Below are 21974 nucleotides of genomic sequence, written 5' to 3' on the forward strand. Positions count from 1 at the left end.
AATCTGCTGTCTGGGGTGGAGCCTGAGAGCCTGCGTTTCCATGATGGCACCAGGATGCGGTGCTCCTAGAGAAAGGACGGCCTTCACAACAGGAGTTCAGACGGTCTGTTTCCCAGAAGACATTCTCTCAAACTGATAAGACAGTAGATGATCCTTACTTTTTCAAATGTACCAACTTTGTACTCACCAACTCTCACCTAATCAATGGAATTTGATCAGAATAAAAAACAATAAATCTTGCTTTAGCCCTAAGGATCAAGGGCTTCTGTACATGTATTTATTGCATTATGTATTAACTTGATTAGTAGTCTATGCCTAAATCTTCTATCGAACACTAATCTAGGTGTCAGGCATTGCTCTGGAAGTATTTTGTAGATGTGATTAGCATAGATCAGTTAAATTTTTATAAAGGGGATATTTTTGGTTTGGTTTTTTATTTTTAGTTTATTTTTAATTAGAGAGTCATCATGAGGGTACAGTTACAGATCCATACATCTTTGTGCTCATGTTTCCTCCATACAAAGTTCAATAACCCATCCCTTCACCAGTGCCCATTCTCCACCACCAGTAAACCCAACATCCCTCCCCCGCTCCCCAGTCCCGTCTCCCCCCACCCCACCCTGCCACTATGGCAGGGAATTTAAAGGGGATATTTTTGATCTGGATAGTTCTGAGTCAACAAGTTGAAATACCTTAGGGTTCAAAAAATTCTGCCTGTGGACTAAGGACCAGCATCTAAGGGTTTCCAGGCTGGCCTTCCTGACAGCCTGCACTGTGCATTCCAGACCCACCTATCTCACCCCATAATTGTGTAAGTCAATTTCTAGCAATCCATCAATTAATGATCTAAGAGTTCTCTGACAGAACTGATACTAAAACCCCCTGACAAAATCTTGCATCCCTTATGAGTTGATCCAAAAGGAAACATATTTATCAGGTTTGGTAACCAAAATTCCTGAGCCAATTCAAGCAGTTGATAAGATTCTATGGACCAGAGAGATATTACAGTGGCCAGGGAGCTTGCCTCAAACACGGATGACCTAGGTCCTATTCCCAGGCACCTTAAATGATCCCCCAGGTATTGCTAGGAGTGACCCCTGAGTATAGAACCAGAAGTAAGCCCTAAGCACAGTCGGTGTGCCCCCACCACCTGAAAAAAAAATTATGAAGGAATTAATTGGTCAGGCCAAGGCAATATCAGAAATTTTATTTCAGGGAGGACATACCTTCAGATGTTCATCCTTTCATGTTTATTAAATTATAATACACTGAAATGTTAATTTAAAATCTCCTCTACCAGTTGTCTTTGAAAGGAACATAAAATCTTATACAATAATAACTTCTGAAGAAAACTCAGTGACTGGGAAACAAGAATGGAATGGACAATTTTTACTTTTTCTATTTTTGGAACATTGAATCATGAAATGTATCGCCTAAATTAAAGGTTGGCAAACTATAATCCACAGCCCAGATCTGGTCTTGTCTGTTTAAAGTTTTATAAATAGGGGACCAGAGTGATAGTACAGCCACAGGGCATTTGCCTTGCCTATGGCCAACCCAGAGTCAATCTCCGCATCCCATATGGTCTCCCACTAACCGCCAGGAGTAATTCCTCAGTGCAGGGACAGGAACAACCCGTAAGCATCACCAGGTGTGACCCAGAAAGAAAAAAAAGGTTTTAAACCCGAGTGCCCTAGAACAGATGACTGGTTGAAGAAACTCTGGTACATATATACAATGGAATACTATGCAGCTGTTAGAAAAAATGAGGTCATGACGTTTGCATATAAGTGGATCTACATGGAAAGTATCATGCTAAGTGAAATGAGTCAGAAAGAGAGAGACAGACATAGAAAGATTGCACTCATCTGTGGAATATAGAATAATAGACTATAAGACGAACACCCAAGAATAGTAGAAATAAATACCAGGAGGTTGTCACCATGGCTTGGAGGCTGTTCTCTCATTCTGGGCAACTCAGAGAAGGGAACAGCAAGTAAAATGTGGTTGTTGGTCATGTGGGGGAAAGATGATGTGGGCCAAATATAGACTAGAGACTGAACGCAATGGCCACTCAACACCTTTATTGCAAACCACAACACCTAACCAGAGAGAGAGAACAAAAGGGAATTCCCTGCCATAGTGGCAGGGTGGGGTGGGGGGAGACGGGACTGGGAAGGGGGGGTGGGATGTTGGGTTTACTGGTGGTGGAGAATGGGCACTGGTGAAGGGATGGGTTATCAAACTTTGTAAGGGAGAAACATGAGCACAAAAATGTATAAATCTGTAACTGTACCCTCAAATTATTAAAAAATAAAAATAAATAAATAAATAAATAAAAATAAAAATAAAAATAAAAATAAAAAAAAAAAGGTTTTAAAAACATACTTTTTTTTTTTTTTGCATGGGGGAACCCCTTGGGCCATATATGACTGTACTCAGGTCTTACTCCTGGCTCTGTGTTCAGGAATATTACTCCTGGCAGTGGGGGATCATATAGGGTGCCAGGGATGGAACCTGGGTCAGCTGAATGCAAGGCAAGCTCCTTACTTGCCGTATTAATCCTCCATCCCATATTTACATAATGCTTTTGGCAGCTTTCTCTTTGGAAAGGTAGGGTTCAGTAATTGTCACAATATACACTACATACTTGATGTCATAAGATCCACAAATCCTAAAATATTTACTGACTCCCTTTATGAGGGAAAAAATTATCAACTTTGATATTTTAAGTAAATTAGGGTGTGGAGTTTTTTTGTTTTGTTTTTTGTTTTTTGCTTTGAGGGCTACACCCAGCTGCTTAATCCCAACTGCACTCAGGGATCACCCCTGGCTTGCTCTGGGGACCACATATGGAGTGCTGGGAACTGAATCCAGGTCAGTCACATGCAAGTCAAGTTCCTTATCTGTTTGACTATCACTCCTGCTCATAAACTATAGCTTTTTGTTTTGGAGCTACACCTGGCAGTGCTCAGGAGCTACTTATGGCTCATTGCTCTGTGCTTAGGGGACCACAAGCTTCCAGGATCCAGCCTTGGCCTCCACATGTAAAGCAAGCACTCCAGTTGATTTCTCTCTCCAGCCTGAAAATTGGCATGCTTTTTTTGTGGGGAGGAGGGATTTCGAAGAGGTGGATATGGTGGTGGGGGAGGGAGTCTGGTTTTGGTTTTTGAGCCACATTGGGTTGTAGTGCTTACTTCTGGCTCTCAGGAATTACTCCTGGGGGGTTTTAGGAGACCACATGGGTTCTGGAAATTAAACCAATGTCAGCCATGTGCCATCCTACCAGCTATACTATCTCTCCAGCCCTAAATTTACATTTTATAGAAAGCTGTTCCAAGAGAACTGAAGACATGTCTGCACAGAAATTGTGAAAACTAAATGTCAAATAATGAATAAAAAAATGTGCTATATCCAAATAATGGATCATCATTTGGCCAGAAAAAGTAATGCAGTAGTTAAATGCTATAATACATTAGTCTTAAAAACAAAATGCTCCAAGAGTAGTGCACCACATTTGATGGGGTTTATAGAAGGCAACCAAGCTCAGAAATATACTTTTACATATAAGCACACAAGGCTCAAGCTTTAACAACATATTAGTAACTCTTATAGAAGGGCTTAAGGGCCCCTGGGTGAAATTCAAAAATCTTCATACACTCTCCTCTAAGGAAAGTTCTTAGGACTATTTTCAGCAGTTTATTCATAATAATACAGAATAAATTATTTCAGCTCTGCCTTGGCCAGGGGTTAGGGTTCGGGATGGAAGACCCAAAATATGGTGGTGATTGGGGGCTGTAGCAATAGTACAGCGGGTAGGGCGTTTGCCTTGCAGATGCCAACCCAGATTCGATTCCCAGCATACCATATGGTCCCCCAAGCGCCGCCAGGAGTAATGCCTGTGTGGAGAGTCAGGAGTAACCCCTGTGCATCACCAGGTATAACCCAAAAAGCAAAAAACTATATATATATATATATATATATATATATATATATTGTGGTGGCAAGCTGTAATGGTGGTGGGATTGGTATTCAAATATTAAATGTAATCAAATATTGAGAACTACTTTATAAAAATAAAATAAAAATTAAAAAACACCCATAATGCTAAGAGCATCACAGTCTGAGATAAGAAGACCCCTTCAAACACAACTAAATATGTGGGCATACAGGTGTGTGACTCCACTAACACATTTAAAAAAATAGGAAAAGTGATGGGAAGAGGAAATAAATTCAAAAGTTATGTTAATACCTTTATTAAGGTACCAAAAAATTAAACTACATTGATGAATGTGTTCCAAAAATTTATGCTAGGGAAAAGCCGGATACAAAACACCATACATTGTATGGTTCCTTTCATATTAAATATCTACAGTTCACAGTAACAGTAGTAATTTCTGGTGGGTAAGGAAGAGCAGAGTGACTACAAATAATAGGTTCCTTTTGGGAGTGAAAATGTTGAGGACTTTTTTATAAACATAGCATTTTAATGGGGTAACAAAGAAACTTTGATAGTGGTGATGGCTACACAACTCTATTCATTTTATTGTTTGGAGGTTTTTAGGCCACACAGGGCTTACTCCCGACTGCTCAGGGATTACTCGTGGTAGGCTACAGGGACTGTATGAAATGCTGGGGACTGAACCCAGGTTGGTCACATGCAAGGTAAACATCTTACCCACTATGCAATAATTCTGGCCCGCAACTCTGGATATTCTAAGCATACTTGTACACAACATTCCAGAACTTAGGAGTTCTGTGAACTGGATCCTCCATCTCAAACAAGGATCAAATCTGGCCTGGGAGTCAGAAAAGCAAGTTATACATGCTAGTTGTCTCAAACCTTCATGTGATCTAGGTTTCTTTCCCTGTTAAATTTCCCTTACATTTCCTTAGAGGAGGTTAAGTCAGTCTCCTTAAAGGAAATTTAACTTCTTTATAGTGGTGCAATTGGACAGGAGGCTGGTGTCATAAAGTGAGGGGGAGGGGCCAGTGTTAGTACAGTGGGTAAAGGGCCTGCCTTGCATGTAGCCAACCCAAATTCCATCACCAGCACGCCATATGGTTTCCCACGCACTGCAGGGTGTGGATTTCCAAGTGTGAGAGGGAGCCAATTAGTATCTTCATTTTTTCTAATTTCAATATCACTTTCACATACAAGATTTCCTCATAACCCCCTTTAGTGTAAAGAAATGGGAGTCTCAGAGAAATCAAATGATTTGCTTTCATTCAGTGGTTGAAATGCTGGAGCAGAGACTTGACCCCAGGCCTTTTGGTGCTAGCTAGAGCTTATGTTCTCCCTGAACCACGTTTTCCTTATGGCCGCTCTAAAAATCCCAGACGGCGATGTCTAGTAGCTTTTACCATACACTACACAACTTTGGACAAAGCAATGAATGCCAAGTATCCCGGTTTATTAAGTTCCTTTAACTTTATGAGCCTTTAAATTGGCACGGCAGTAATCTAAGCCTGCAGCAAGAATATGTATACCGACATATTTCACTATATGAAGTCACTCTTCCCGAGTTTGCCTATCTGCAGGTGTGGCTCTGGGTCTACACTCAGGGTCCCTGAAGTTTCAGTGACATATAAACTGAAAGGCCTAAAGGTCAAGGCTTGAACATAGTTGTAACTATTTATTCCTTTCCAGACAGTACAAGGCCTGGGCAGCAGGGTAGTTTAGCCTAAGGCAGAAGTTTCTTCAGGAAAGGCCAGGTTGCTGCCCATGCTGGCTTCATTTTTCTCCCCCTTCCTCCCCATTTAACAAGTATTTCCTACAAGACAGATGCTATTTAGTACACTGGAAGTTAAAGCAGTGATGAGAAATGGCTCTGTTCAGTTGTGTTGTTTTTTTTTTGGTGGGGGGAACACATTTTGAGCCCACACCAACAGTTCTTTGGGGTCACGCCAGGCTCTGGACCGAACATGAGGCCCTACCCCTGTACTATCGCAACAGTACCTCACAGCTTTTATTTTTGCTCTGAGGACTAATAAATTACATCCAAAGTTGGCTGAGTTAACAGGGAAGTGGGACAGGCTAGAAGACAGCAGGTAGGGTGCTTGCCTTGCTCGTGGCTGACCCAAGTTTGATCCCCAACATCACGCATGGCCCCTCAAGCCCCATCAGGAATGACCTGAGCACAAGCCCAGGAATAAGCCTAGTACAGTCAGGTGTAGCCCCAAAACAAAGTGGTGGCTAAGAGGCGCTACCACTTAGGAAGTTAGCAGGCTCTATGAAAGAAATCTGAGTAGAACTGAACAAGTAAGAGGAACTGCTTTAGGAACAGTCAAATGTTAGGCCCATATTAGAAGACAGTAGTTCAGGGGAGGGGGAGATGTGTTGCTCACAGCAATATCTAATTCCCTACCATGCTGGTTTGGCCTGCACACCCCAGGGGGCATGGGGGAATGGGGGCTGACACCTAGATTGTTTCCTGATTCTGTCTTGCCATTTGCCTTTCAGTTAGGTCCAAAGGGTGATACAGAAGGTCCCAAAGACTGGAGAACAAGATTAAGAGGTGGTATATTGGTGTGCCCACCCCACCCCACCCCCTGCCTGGCAAGTCTGACACTGGCTGCATTTCTGTCACAATTTCCAGTGGACTTACACAGCCCCTTCTGTAAACCACCCTCCTCACTCCTAGATGGAGGTTCATCCTCTCCAAGAAACCTTGGCAGGAATCCTTTTTAGATCAGTACTTGTACACCTACCTGTGCAGTGATGTGTCATCACTAAATACCACCTGGACTGCCTCTCCCCTCAGAGATGAAAGAGGATGAATTTGGACCACCCATTACAGGCAAAATGTAGAACTCATTCTCCATCCCCCAGAGCCCCAGTTTTTTCAAATTTCCCACACCACCACAAAGGCAGGAATAAAAGCTGGAACTCTTAGCCTTGTTCCTCTAGAAGCTGGGGTTTTGGAGTTCCTGGGATTTTCCCGCTTAGGATCTCACTGCTCCAGAGGTAGTGAGGTAGTATTTTCTAAGATCCAGCCCATAAAATTGGGGAGGGAAGCTAATCAACCTCCCCCAACAATAGCTCAGTTAAATTTATTTGATAGTGGATTTAGAGCCACTAGAAAAAGCTTATCAGTGTGACTGTCTGAATACAAATGTCCATTTGAATATATATCCAATGGAAAGAAACTTACCTATTTCCCATTTGCAGCTTCCTAGGCCCAAAGACACAAGCAAAAATTTGCAAAATGTTTGAGTGACGAAGTGACAACTGAAATGAGTAGAACACACCTGCATTCCTTTTTTTTTTTTTTTTTTCTTTTTGGGTCACACCCAGCAATGCACAGGGGTTTCTCCCGGCTCATGCACTCAGGAATTACTCCTGGTGGTGCTTGGGGGACCATATGAGATGCTGGGAAACAAACCCGGGTCGGCTGTGTGCAAGGCAAATGCCCTACCCACTTTGCTATCGCTCCAGCCCCCCACACTTGCATTCTCAACACTTCCAAGGCTACAAAGTGATAGCCCAGACACCACTGACTTAGGGCTAAGGGTGGGCAGACACTCTCAAAAGTGAACAGCTGACTTTACTCTTTTTTCATTATGCTGATAGTCTCTAATCTCATGAAAATCAAGAATGAAGAGGGCTATAAGCATTGGCCAAAGATATTAAGAAGCAAAGCTCCTCTGATCTAAGAGAGCAGCTATAAACTGGGAGGTGGAAATAAACTCTTGAGTGCTGGTTCTTCCCCCACTTAAGGAGTCCAAACCCTACAACTAAGGCCCAATTCAAGCCAATCAAATCTCTGCTTGGTCTTTCCATTTCAGCCCCAAATCCTGTTTGAGCCGAGGTACCCACTACTCCCATCCTATGTGTAGCACCACGACCACCAGTCCAACCCTGTACCCCCAAAGAAACCCAAACAGTTCAGAAGTGCATCAATCGACCTTTAATGTCCAAAAGAGGCATGGATGCAGAGCATAGGAGATGTGGAGGGGTCTCAGCCCCTGCTCCAGAAATGAGGGAGAGATGAACACAAACCAGACATTTCCAACTGGCCACACAATTCTGGGAGGGCAAGGGAAAACAAAGACTTGTACATTCATAAAAAAAATAAAAATAAAACCTAAAATCAAACAGTCAATCCTATATCCAAAGTGTTTGATATAGGGAACTCGTTCACCATCCCAATCCCCACCCTCCCCCATCAAAGAAAAACTCATACTTTCTCCTGCTTACCACTAACCCCAAAGATGGAAGGAAAAGAAATGAGCTGGATCCCAAACCCACCCCACCCAGTGTTAACCCTACACACGAAGAGATTTGAAGGTGATTTACAAGAATCAGCAGCTCAACCAGCAATGACTAGCCCCCCATCCCTGTTTGATCAACAGACAAATTTCCCCAGAATTCTCCTTGGAATCTCCTCCCACTAATGGCCCTGTTACATTTCCTGACACCTGGCTTCATCACTCCAAGCCTGACCACCTCCAAGGTTCCTCCAAAGTCCCTCATAACATGTTATCACTTCCATCCCTACCTCTCACAAGAAGCTGCAGGCATCCACAAAGTCACTTTCCCTCTCCACCAAGACCCAGCTCCAGGGCAGCGGGCAGCATGGTCATCTCATTATACGCTGTCCTCTAAAGGTCTTCTAGGAGCACACAGCCACAGGGCAATCACAATGTCTGGACCAGGTGCTGTGGGGGATTTACCCCCAAAACAGAGATTTTGAACATAGAAGTCCATTTAAAACTAACTGTGCATCCTATCTATCCAAACACTCTAGAGATTCCACTCTGTTCTGCCCACCCTCCCCCTCTACCCCAAACCAATACATAAACATACACACACACACACACACTTACACACACAAAAGAATCAAGAGAGACATTGGTTTGGTTTGATTGCTAAGACTTAACTAAAGAACTATAGTCATCAGAAATTCCCTTGCCAGTCAACTAGCAGGGGCTGCTTTAAGAGAACTCCAGAGGAATGAGAAAACCGAGGGCTAAGCAGGAGCAGACAGGAGAGAAGAGAGAAAGAAAAAAAATCAAGCTAATCCTACCCCCAACATCCAACATCTTCCTAGCATGAGCACTGGCAGGAAGAATAAAAGGTAATCCACAAAGACACAGCCCTTACTTAGAAATTCTTTTGACAGAGACAGCAAGACGAATCTGCTCCCCACTCCCACACAGCACAAACACGTCTTGGGGCCCCTTGAAGAATCTGCCCTCCCACCCCACCCTCTGCCCCAAGCCGTGGAATCACAGTTCAGTGGAATATTCTCCCTGGTACTAGAGATCAATCCCCCTCACCCTCCATCCTATCCCTCTCTCCTTGCCAATCCTAACACTGCCCACCCAGCAGCCTCTTTTGCCCTCCCCAAAGCAGCATCCACCACCAGAAAGAGGCAGCTGCACAATTTTAGTTCCACCTCCAGAAACCTGTTTCTTTTCCTCAACCCTCTAATCTTACAAATAGTTGAGGGTTGGTTTTTTTTTTTATTTTGTTAAGGGAGAGAAAGAGAAAAGGGAGGGGTGAGAGATTTCCTAGTGCAATACAACCAAAAAAAAAAATTTAAGTCTTAAAAAATAAACATAAAGCAGCCTTCTTCCCCAGGCAACTAAACAGAAAAAAGTTTGGTTTTGTTTACTGCAACATACACATGAAATCGAGTATACAGTCCATGCAGTAGCACAGCCATTGGAGAGGACATTCTGATGCTGGCCCCAGTGCAAAACAGTCCCAGCAACGCCGCCTGCTTGCCATCGCTGCCACCGCCACTGACACCTTCACTGTGGCCACCTAGCCTGACTTGAAGAGAAGGATTGCAACTTGACCCAAGTAAAAATAGATGAAATGCTTTGTCTCATGTGTGACGTAGCTGCCAAAATTTCGGCCCACGATACAATGCCAGGTAGGGTTATATTTCTTGTCAAATTCCTAAAATAAGAAGAGAAAAGAAATTAGAACAGTTTAAAAATAAGAAATCAAGAATAGGAGTTGTTCCCTAGAAGTCCAGACCCACACATTTTAATTATCATCTTACCCCCAGCCCATGGTTTCAGTTCCCTGAACCCCAAGCTCAGGTTCTAGGACACTCCTTCCCTTGTTAATAATTTAATACCACAAAGGCTCCATTATTTCTTTCTTAACACGCTACACCCTTACACCCAATCAACTCTCCTCCCTCTAGATACCCTACTCCCTGGCCAACCATGTGATAATCAGCAATGGAACCAGAGAAGTCAGTGGAATAAAGGACCAGAGTCACACAGCTTGAGTGAAACAGTGAAGCAAATCTCCCTGACTCACCACTCCCTGCACCCCACATTACTAAACCAACTTTTCAAAATGAAAAGGGGGGGTGCAAGTGGACAGGATACTAGAGAAAATGGGGACTAAGTATCAAAGAGTACCATGAAACAGTCTGATGCACGTTAACATTAAAGGGGTCTAGAGAGAGTCCAATGGGTTGCAGTACATGCCTGAAGTGGCCCTGGGTTTGATTCCCCGAATTGCATGGGGTGGTCCCTCAAGTACCATTCAGGTGGCCCCAGCAGCCCACAGCTCTACTGGGTCCAAGCAGCACTGGGCTGAAAACATGAATAATTCTCTCCAGGGCACAAGGTCATAATGAAAATCATCTATATAATCCTCATTACTGGGGCTGGAGCAATAGTACAGCAAGGAAGGCATTTGTCTTGCATGCAGCCAACCCGGACTCAATCCCTGGAATCCCGTATGTTCCCCAAGCCTTCAAGGAGTGATCCCTGAGTACAGAGCCAGGGGTAGCCAGAGCAAGAGTACAGCAAGGAAGGCATTTGCCTTGCATGCAGCCAATCTGGATTCAATCCCTGGAATCCCATATGTTCCCCAAGCCTTCAAGGAGTGATCCCTGAGTACAGAGCCAGGGGTAATCCTTAAGCACTGTCAGGTGCGGCGAAAAAAAACAAACCAAAAAAAAAAAATCCTTATGACAATCAGGCAGGGAGGGAACTCCTTCCAGTGGACACAGAAGGCAGATGACTCTAGATCAGTGTTTCCAGAAGTAGGTGATAGCTCCACTGCCTGGCCCCTATGGGTGTGTGCATGTGCTGGAACAATCCTAGAGGTGGCAGTAGCCCATGGAGGGAGGTGCCGAGCAATTGTTTCTAAAAAGAAGATGGTAGGCCAAGCAAACTGGCGAACCTCTACTCTAAATTCTTTTGTCACTGTATATAAAAGGGTAGTAGGATCTATCACAGATCTACCAATAATGCCAAAACTCTACCTCTGTTCCCCCAGGAGGTCAAAATGCAACTTGTTTAGCCTCTTTAGTTCCCATAGTACATAATCCTAATAGGGAGTGAGGGACACTATCAAGGACATGGGACAAGAAAACCAGCTTTAATCTTAGTTCAAGACTGTAACATAAGAGCTATAGTTACTCCCATGGGTCTCATTTTCTCCAGAAGCAAAATAAGGAAGCTGGACCAGATATAACCAAATCATTCTTATGTCTCTCAAGAGTCCATGATTCTACAACTTTTCTCTACACACAACACAATGCCTGACAAAGTGTCCGCAGCACCCAGCAGGTTTAGCTCCACAAATCTCAAATTCCCAACGTTTCCTTTTCTCATCCCCATTGTCTGGGTAGAAAAGCAAAGTTCAAAATTCAAGGATCTTCTACTGCCTCTATGCACCAGAATGCCACTGCTCAGGTGTCTTCTTGGGATACCAGATTGAAGAATATAAAACAGTGGGTGTAAGTGAGCAACGGACATGGATCCAAACTAGGAATCATAAACCATGGACACCACTTCTCACTCAGCTTTTTCCTCCTCATGGTAACCATATCCATTCACTCAGGAATTTTTCAGGGACCAAACCTGCCAGTACTGATAATTCAGTTTTTAAAGCTACATATTCAAGCCTACTCCTTTTTCAAGAGAATGTTGGGAGGAGAGAGTGATGCGGTATGAGTTGTTTTTAAAAGAAAAAGAAACCTCCCACTTTAAGACTATTATAGGGATATCCCACTAAAAATGACAGAGCTCATAAACTGGAGATGTAGAACACGTCTTATGTGAGACCCTGTGAACACAGTCTCTTGTGTGTTCCCTGGTACCAACAAATTTTGTAAAAATCCGTTCCCTGAAAAATTTACATATTATTAATACTGGTCCAAATATTCTTGATCTTCATTTTTAACTGGGCCAGTTATAGTTAATTCTAAGGCTTTTCTCACCAATGTCTGTGAACACACCAGCAGTTACTATGAAGAGTGATTTGACAAAGATTCACTCTGTAGAGCTCAGAGAATAATACAGCCAGTAAGGCACTGCCTTGCTCAGATGACCCAGGTTCTATCCTGGCACCATATATGGTCCTCCAACTCCTGCCAGGAATGATCCCTAAGTGCAGAGCCAGGAGTACACCCTAAATGCAGCTGAGTATAAAGGGGAGGAGGAGGGAATCACTGTCTTGTTATCTGCTTTGCAATAATAGGATAGGATATATTGCTTTCTTATGTCCCTAAGTTCCACCCCTCCCCCAAGCACAGTCCATCTACCCATTCCCCACCCCTGGTCACCAGCCACAGCTCTCCCCACACACCTTTTTGATATAGGCAGCAATGTCTTTTTCTATGTTGTACTTCTCCATAGCCTGTGTGGCGCAGTCAACAGCATCTTGCTGCATGTCCTCAGACATGTCTGCATTCTTGATTACTGCCTTCCGGTCAGACATCGTGACACTGTGGAAGAAGCAGAGAAGTGAGGCTAACAACCCTTGATCAATGGGTAGTAGTAGCTGGGTATGGGAACTCAATGGGAAAATGGGTAGCACAGTAGTCCCGTTTTTCATTGATTTGCTCGAGTGGGCACCAGTAACATCTCCATTGTGAGATTTGTTGTTACTGTTTTTGGCATACTGAATACGCCACGGGTAGTTTGCCAGGCTCTGCCGTGCAGGCAGGATACTCTCAGTAGCTTACTGGGCTCTCCGAGAGGGACTGAGGAATCGAACCTGGGTCGCCAAAAAACATGCAAGGCAAGTGCCACGCTGTACTATCCAAGATAAAGGCAATAGAAACATACACATAGTTTCTTTTCTTTCTTTTTTTTTTTTTTTTGCTTTTTGTATCACACCTGGCGATGCACAGGGGTTACTCCTGGTGCTGCACTCAGGAATTACTCCTGGCGGTGCTCAGGGGACCATATGGGATGCTGGGAATCGAACCCAGGTCGACCACGTGCAAGGCAAAGGCCCTACCCGCTGTGCTATTGCTCCAGCCCCCATACACGTAGTTTCAGAAGAGGGAGCTCCTACACTTTTAGCCACTTTTAGCAGCTTCAGCCATTACCAGCAGTAACAATGGCTGGGAAACACTAGTAAGAGACAAAATACTTAAGTTCTTTCAAATAAATATTTATAAAATGAAGTTTTTTCAGTTCTAAATCTTTTCCACTATGATCAACATTAGCACCAATAGCCAAGACAAAACAATGTATCACCTCTTAGCTATCCTGGAGCAAGTTACTCAGCCTTTGTGCTTTCAAGACACCATCATAAAATACGGACTACAGGATTATCCTGAGATAAATCAGGTGGCATAACACCTGAACACAGTAAGCCCTTGATTTAATGATTATTGTAATTTCAGTGGTATCACAGTCCAAAGATGAATCAGGCCTGACTTCTGGTCCTGATTATGATCTCTTGTGGTCTGAACAAGTCACTTAGCATTTCTGCATTTGTGATTAACTTCCATGTTGGCAATGAGGATCAGCTTCTACTGGTAGTTGTCATAGGATTAACTAAAGTTATATGAACAACTGCAAACAAGGATATTCTATATAGGGTTCCATCCCATCTGTCAGATTTAGCTCACCACCTGCTTTTGTAAATATTTTTTATAGGAACACACTCCAGTAACAGAATTGAGTAGTTGAACTCAAATAGCTGGTAAAGGGTGAAATGCTTACTATCACACCTTTCATATGATAAAGAGGTCAATCCCTAAATTACAAATGCCTGGTGAACACAGTTAACAAAAGGTAAAGATCTATTCAACAAATCTATTTCACGTCCTGTTCTCCAACCTACAGAAGCCAGAATTTCTGAGATACACCTTGCATTAGTCCCTTCATAGGGTGACACAAGAGGCCTAGACAAGAGAGTAACAACTGACTACAGTGAGGCTTGCAGAAATGATAGCTGCAAAAGTCTAACCTCTGTCCTTGACCACAGGTCCATTGAACAGTAAAAATGTGTAACCCCTCCACCAGGAACCTGCCACACTGTGGCTCAGCCAATGGATTAGACAGTCACTGCAGCCCTATCTCATAGGAAGAAACACAAAGCCTGCCAGCTCAAAGAAAAATTCAAGCCGCCTGGATCAGAGTCCACACTAGCTTGAAGACAGGTTTGACTGAAAGTACTGTAGCACTGTCCTCCCTGTTACTCATCGATTTGCTCGAGCAGGCACCAGTAACGTCTCCCTTGTGAGATTTGTTGTTACTGGTTTTGGCATATCCTGTACGACACGGGGAGCTTGCCAGGCTCTGCCTTGAGGGCGTTATACTCTCAGTAGCTTGCCAGGCTCTCTGAGAGGGACGGAGGAATCAAACCCTACCTGCTGCGCTATTGCTCCAGCCCATGGACACATGATAGCTGAAAAAAATGGGAGCAAAGCGAAGAAAGCAAAGTGCAGTTTTCATGACGAACAGTTTGGGTGAAGGAAGGGCAGTGACTGAAAGTACAGGGAAGCAAAACCCGTGAATACTCCTTCACCAGATGCAAGAACGCATTCATGCCAGCTGCCAACGAGGCAGCGCTTGATCCAAAGCACCTTTGTCTGACAGTAAGGAAGCAGGGCTGGTCACAGTTTAGCAAAAGCTGGCAGAGCAAAGGGTTAGTGGCCAGCACACTCTACCCCACAGCCCCCATAAAAGGTCAGAGCCTCAGGAGGAGTCTATGATCACCACCAGTACTGAGCAAAGGTCAAAACACTCCAAGACCTGACTTGCCATATGACCTTGGGCAAGAGAATATCTTCATTCAAAACAACAACAACAAAAAAACTTCAGTGGGCTTGAGTACAGCACAACAGCAGCACCAGGCTAGGTCCTGCACTCCCAGATTTTGATTGCTTAAGGGGTGGACCTGGTGGCCCAGTCCAGGTCACCACTCAGAAGAGGGCACTGTTTACAAAGGCGGGGGCAAGGTGGGGCCTGGTTACTTGCAGAAAGTCTGAAGCTGGCACCATTTCCCCAGCAAGCTCCCTGCTCCACTGCCTCGTCCCATAAGTCCAAAGGTGCAATTTTGTTGGAGTAATTAAAAGGCACCTTACTCTCCAGGAGGGAGCCCGCCGTTATGTAAGGTTGGTCTTGTGACTAGAAGGTCCCGATTCTTCACACCCCTCCCCCCACCCCGCCCCCCAGGGGTCTAAAGGGTGAGTCCCGAGTCCCACCAGGTGCCTCGAAAGCCAGCGGGCCAATGACAGGTAGTGCCGAGCAGAGCCCCTTCCGGGGGAGCTAGCGGGTGCTGGGAGGGGGGAGGGGGGAAGCAAAGATCTGGGCCTGAGCAAGAGGCTGACCCGAGGGACCCAGGCCAGCGGCCTCCGTCACGAGCCAGGGGCGCCTTTCAAAACCGGAAAGGACACTCCGGGGCAGTTTACCCCCAGTACCCCGACACCCCCCCCCAACACACACACCCCGCCACGGGTTTTTAAACGTTGCCCTCACGGCCGGCCGGCCCCGCGCGCCCCCGCACACACGCTCGCGTCTGCTCGCCGAGGCTGCTCCCGGGTGCCCGTCTCCTGACACCGGCCCCTCCTCCGGGGAGCCGGGGAGCCCGTGGGCCTCAAGGGCAGCCCCGCGGGCCTGAGAACGCCGCCGCCTCCTCCCCAGCCCCGGCCGGGTGCGCAGGGCCCGGAGCCGAGCGGCTCGCGCGGGGTGACGGGGCGTCCTCGCCGCAGGAAGGACGCCCCAGAGGGAGGCGGCGGCGGTGGCGGCGGCCGCGTCACGCCCGAGCCTTCGCCGCCACCCCCTCGCTCTCCCGCGGCCTCCACGCAGCGCCGGGCGGCCGGCGGGGGGCAGGGGCCCGGGGAGGAGCCGCGCGGCCGCGGCCACGGGGGCTTCTCCCGCGGCGCCCCGGGGTGGTCGCCGGCTCGGGAAAGGCGGGGCGCGCCGGGGCGGTCGACGCCGCCGCCGCCGGGCCGGCGCGTGAGGCGCGTGAGGCGAGGCAGCGGCGCCTGAGGTGAGGCGAGGCGCCGCCGCCGCCGCCGCCGCCCGGCCCCCGGGGCCGCCCCCGGCCGCCGCTCACCTTCAGCGAGGCGAGTCCGCGCGGGGCCCCGGGGGTGGTTGAGGGGAGCGGCGAGGGCCTGAGGAAGGGCGCCGGCAAGGGCGGTGTTCGCTCGGCTCCTCGGCTCCGGCCGCCGCCGCGGGGTCCGGCTCCCGCGGGCCCGGGCCGTGCGCTCGCCGCCGCCGTCCGCCCTGCGGGCTGCCCCGGCCGCCTGCGCTCCGCCTCGCGCCCGCCGGCCCGCCTGCTCCGCGCTGGCGCCTCGCAGCTCCGCTCCGCTCTGCCGCTAAGCCCGGCCGACGCGCCGGCCCCCCCGCGCTGAAATAGCGCCCCGCCCCGCCCCCCCGCCGCGCGCGCCGCCGTCCGCGCTCGCCATTGGCTGCGCCCGGCCGGCCCCGCACTGCGGGCTTCTCCCCGCGCCGCTCTCGCCCCACATCTTGTTTCCTCCCACAATGCCTCGGGGCGGAGGGCAGCCGGGCGGGGAGGGGAGCGGGCAGCGTGGGGGGAGGGAGCCCGCCGGGGCCTTCGCCGGCGAGGAGGAGAAGAATGCGGACCCCGTCACCTGGGGCTGCGGAGGCCCGGCCTGAGAGGGGCGGAGAGGCCGGGCTGCGGGGCCTGTGGGGGTCGAGGGGCGCCAGCACCGCAGCCTGGAAGGGAAGAAGGGAAGCGATGGGATGGCGATTTCAGAGCCCGGGCGAGCGCTGCCGGGAGAGGAAGGAGGGATGCTCCATTAGGGAGACACGGGAAGGAGAGAGGACACTTTTTCAGACAGGACTTTTTCATACACCACCAGCTCCCGCTACTCCCCGCCTCCCATCCCACCCCAGCCTCGGGTCTTAAGACAATGATGGGCTGAAGTGCTCTTCCCTCCACCCCCCCACCCCCACTTTGGGGAAGGTCCCACCGCAGCCTTTGTTTCAGAGTCTCAGGGCCGCTGGACCTTAGCTGGCAGCTGAGCAAGCCAGGCCGCACCTCTGCGCCAACTGCGAGGGCTGGAGCGTTTCCGGTCCGGGGACCCTGGGATGGAGGTGAAAGTCAGCTGTTGCGGCGGGGTCAGTCTGCCCATTGTAGCGGACAGGGCGAGGAGGAGGGTGGAAAGAACCCTCCAGAGATGCGAACGTGGCACGCCAGAGCCATGAGCTGGCACAAGCACCCTCTCTTCTGCTCACCTCCTAAAGAAAACTAGAGAGAAGGGGACCTTCCAAATGGTGACAGGGAAGGCCTAGGTTCACTGGAAATCTGTGCTGCCAGGAAGCAGCCCTTTAGGGGGTGGAGAGGCCAGTCCATGGGCAGTGCCTGCCTGCTGCCAACCCATCCACTGCAGAAGGCAGAAAATTCTGCTTTATCTCTCCCCACCCCACCATCACCCCTTTAACGAATTCACGAAGGAAGTGTCTACCTCATGGGCTGAGAGCACTAGAGAGTACTAGGTGCCGGGTGTTTGCACCCCGCGATGAATAAGGAACGCCCCATCCCATGTCTTTCAGTGGGATGGGGAGGTCAGGCACGGCCTGACCATTCTGACTAGGAGCATCAACATTTGGGGTTCATTATGTGTCAGGGGCAAGCTGTTAAACCTTCCCCTCTTGCCTCTTTCACCTCCCTACCTCAGTCATCTCCCTACCTTAGTCAAGATGATATCAGAGAAATAGTCAAGGGAGGAGGTATTCTGACACCTCTTGGGTATTCTGATGTCAGCATCCCTGTGAGAGAATAGGGGGGTGGGGCCCCTATGGAAACAGAGGGAAGGGAATATGAGGAAAGGTTAGCCTGAGTTTCTAACACCCAAAAGACAGGGACCAGAACGATAGCACAGTGAGTAGGGCATCTGCCTTGTATGCAGCCCACTCAGTTAGATTCCCAGGATCCCATATGGTTTCCCCACCCACCCCCCCAGCTAAATGCAGAGTCAGGAGTAACCCCTGAGCAGTACCGGATGTGGCACAAATTTTATATAGAGATATATATATAATTACTTTCAATATATAGGGTTTTAGGGTGTGTGTGAGTCAAGATTATCAGATACTTGTTAATGATAGTGGTTTATAGATGATAGTGTTTATGAGACTTCACCCTGTCAGGCTCTATTCTAATTGTGTAAATGTTATTATACTGCATTTACTCCTAGGTACAAGCAGAGGGTATCACCATATCCCTGCACAGATGAGAAAACTACCTTTGAGGGATATTCAATAACTTGCCCAAAACTATCCAGCTTGTCAGTGGCAGATTCAACCCCAAGCTGCCTGTTCCCAGAGCCTATGCTCCTGGCCATCCCACTGTCCAATACCTGACAGAAAAGTGTAAGCCAGGTTTTGGTTCTATCTAAATTATACTGGCACTTCCTGACTCCAAAGCTGCTTTTTTATCCAAACATTTACTAAACATCTCCAGGAACTACTATTCCACAGGACTCAGTTTGGGAAACTTGTGCTATACTAATTACTGCTATTTATGTAAAATGCTTACTGTTTAGGATAATTACTATGCAACATAGTAACTGTTATAATTAATATGTCAACTTAACTGGGTGGACGCTTTTCCTTGAAGCTGCTACACTGCTCATGATGGCCCAGTTCTCTGGTGCCAGGTTAACAGTCACGACTTCAGATTTAAAAATCAAAAAAATCAGGTGACTTTGGTTTTTGTCTCACTGGGTAAGAGGGTGGCCTCTTACCCTTTATAACCAGCGTTTTCGTTAAAACAATTGTTCCCTGGAATGTTCTAAACCTAAGTAGTCTTGTTCACATTGATAGTTCACCGTGGTCTAAGCCCTGATAGTGCCCCTAAAACCCAGACCTCTGTCATGTGTGGGTCCCACAGACTCTTTAGAATCTACATACACACACTTACAGCTGCTCATTAAGAGCATTGGCCTGGCGCCAGTGTGCCTGGATTCATATCTCTTTACCACTCTACCAGCCATGCAAATCTAGCCAAACTATTCCAAATCTCAGAGTTTCATTTTCCTTAGCTATAAGCTAAAACTAGTAGTATCTACTTCACAGAATTATAAGAAAACAGGAGAGTCAAATGTCAAATGGGGGTGTGGGGGGTGCAGTGAGAGGGTAAGAGAGAGAGAGAGAGAGAGAGAGAGAGAGAGAGAGAGAGAGAGAAAGAGGAGAGCTCAATGGACCAGAGTGCATGCTTTGTATGTGGAAGGAGGCTCATGTTTGATCCTCAGCACCACATCGTCTCCCAATATCTCCAGAAGTGACCCCCAAAGCACAGACGCACAGAGCTGGGATTAGCTCCCAGGATGGCTCTATGTGACTCCGAAACAAACAAAAGTGCATGCCAACTCTTAGCACAATGTCTGACATATCTAAGTGATTAATGTTAGCCGTCACCACCACCTCTCAGATTTGTTCCCTTTCCCTTTATTTTGTATCTCAGTTCACAGGGCCCTTCATCCAATGTGTCACAGACCTACAAGACCCTGCATTTGCTTCTGACACTCTCAAGTCTCCATCATCACCATCTGACTCTCTCTCCAGTCCATCCCTTCTTTTATTATGAAATCTTCAATTTCATAATAAATGAGAATCAGGGGCTAGAGAGCAAGTATGGCAGGTAAGGTGCTTGACTTGCATGCATTTGACCCAGTTTGATCCCTGGCACACTTGTATGGTCCCCCAATCCCCATCAGGAGTGATCCCTGTGCACAGAGCCAGGTGTAAGCCCTGAGCACAACCAGATATGGCCCCCTAAAAAACAAGAGAGAAAGAATCTCACAGTCCTCATCGATTCCAATTAGTTCCCTGCCCTCAATCTTAATTTTTTACCCCACAAATCCATACTGCAGTATTCTTCATAGTGCATTATACTACCTAAAATCCAGGCACTTCCTGCATCTCTGCTCAGAAAAAAACTTACTCCTCGGCCTTACCTCCCCACACTCCCCTCGCACTTTTCATGCTCTAGTAACACCATCAACTGCTTGGGGTTTTCCCTACACCCAGATTCCACACCTTTGCTCATGTGGTTCTCTAGCGTGTGAGGTTTTAGCTTTGCTTCCTGCTGAGTCTTGGATTTGAGTGTCCCTTATGAAGCCTTCTCTGAGCCCGTGGAAAGCATACTCCTTTTCTATACTTTGATAACATTCAGGACCCAATTCTATTAAAGCCACTAATCTTATGCTTGTCTATAGTTCTTGCAAACATGTATCATCTCTTATGTGTGGGGTCCTGGACCTAGTATAGTTTCTTTAACTAGGAAAATACTCATAGTATTTTAATATTTTAATATGATTAAGCTGATTATGCCCATTAATGACAGAGAGGTGTAGCTTGAAAGGATACACCATAGCTTCCTCTACTCAAAGGACTCTGTCTACTCTGTCAAGCTTGCTCTCTCTCCTCAGAACTAGCAATACTTACAATTTACACTGGGTCCTTCCTATCCAGAGCGAGTTGCAATTTAAAATAAATAATTTCCAGCCCTACAATTTTGATCTTCTTTTCCAAGATTCTTTGTCTAATCTGGGGCCCTTGTATTTGCATTTGACCTTCAGGATCATTTTATCAATTTCCAGTTTTTTAAAAAATCCATGGATGAGAGAAATAATATAGCAGGTTAAGACACTTGCCTTGCACTCAGCTGACCTGGGTTGAGGTGCAGTTGCCAGCACTGCATATGGCCCCCCCAAGCACTGCCAGGAATGGTTCCTGAGTATAGAGCCAAGGGTAAAACCTGAGCACACCCAGATGTAGCCCAAAAGCAAACAGAAAAGTCAGCTGGGATTTTGGCAGGATTTATGTTGAATCATAGCTGAATTTGGGGGTTATATTGCTCTCTTAGCAATATTAAGTTTTCTGACCTGTGAAACTGTAATTATTTGGATGTTCTCTACTTTTAATAATATGCTGTAATTTGGGGCCAGAAAGATAATATAGAAGGTAGGATACTTGCCTTGCATATACATCTGATCCAGATTTGATACCCCAACGCTCCATAAGGTCCCCTGAGCCTGCCAGGAGTGATTTTTGAGCTCAGAGCCAGGAGTAAACTCTGAGTACTGCCAGATGTGGCCCCAAATCTGTGTGTGTGTCACTGTCACTGTCATCCCGTTGCTCATCGATTTGTTCGAGCGGGCACCAGTAACGTCTCTCATTGAGAGACTTATTGTTACTGTTTTTGGCATATCCAATATGCACGGGTAGCTTGCCAGGCTCTCTGAGGGGGCGGAGGAATCGAACTCGGGTCCGCCTCGTGAAAGGTGAAAGCCCAATCACTGTGCTGTGTGTATTTTTTTTTTTTCAGAATATGTACCTTGAATTTCTTTTGACAAATACATCTTAAATGCCATTTTAAATTAAATTGTTTTAAGTTCAGAGAGATCCTCATATTTGGAAATACAAAAATAATTTAATTTTTTCTTTCCAACTTAGTCCTTTTTATTCCATTCTCTTGCCTTCCTGTCTTGGCTAAAACCTTCATTAGAGGTTGAGTAGAATTGGTGAGAGCACTCTACCATTGAGCTACGTACTGGGAGCTGTCTTGTCCTTGTCTTGCAGTGCAAAATAATATTAGAGATGAAGGAAGGAGGGCTTGCAGCTACTCTTAATTAAGTTGTAGAAGTTCATGTCTATTCCATTGGTTAGCGAGTTTGGTTAACAAGTGTTTTTTCTTTTGTTATAAGAAAATCAGTTGGTTATTAAGGTCAGGGATATTTTTAGACCACACCCAGTGTTCCCAAGGCTTACTCCTTGCTCTGTGC

General features: G+C 46.7%; 1 protein-coding gene and 1 long non-coding RNA gene across 2 annotated transcripts; one reads left to right on the forward strand and one right to left on the reverse strand.

The window, feature by feature from the left end:
• The first annotated feature begins 641 nt into the window (after positions 1-641).
• Positions 642-9001, forward strand: LOC129403372 (uncharacterized). Its single transcript, XR_008629141.1, has 2 exons — positions 642-1675; positions 2374-9001. It is a non-coding gene; the product is annotated as an uncharacterized LOC129403372 (long non-coding RNA).
• On the reverse strand, positions 7896-16518 carry DYNLL2 (dynein light chain LC8-type 2). Its single transcript, XM_055130430.1, has 3 exons — positions 16280-16518; positions 12569-12707; positions 7896-9910 (listed from the first exon to the last, which is right to left on the reverse strand). Exons 2-3 carry the CDS (start codon positions 12698-12700, stop codon positions 9773-9775), a joined length of 270 nt encoding a protein of 89 aa, XP_054986405.1. The 5' UTR covers positions 12701-12707; positions 16280-16518; the 3' UTR covers positions 7896-9772.
• Positions 16519-21974: the final 5456 nt, after the last annotated feature.

The sequence above is a fragment of the Sorex araneus genome, chromosome 3, assembly GCF_027595985.1.
Source record: "Sorex araneus isolate mSorAra2 chromosome 3, mSorAra2.pri, whole genome shotgun sequence".
NCBI lineage: Eukaryota > Metazoa > Chordata > Mammalia > Eulipotyphla > Soricidae > Sorex > Sorex araneus.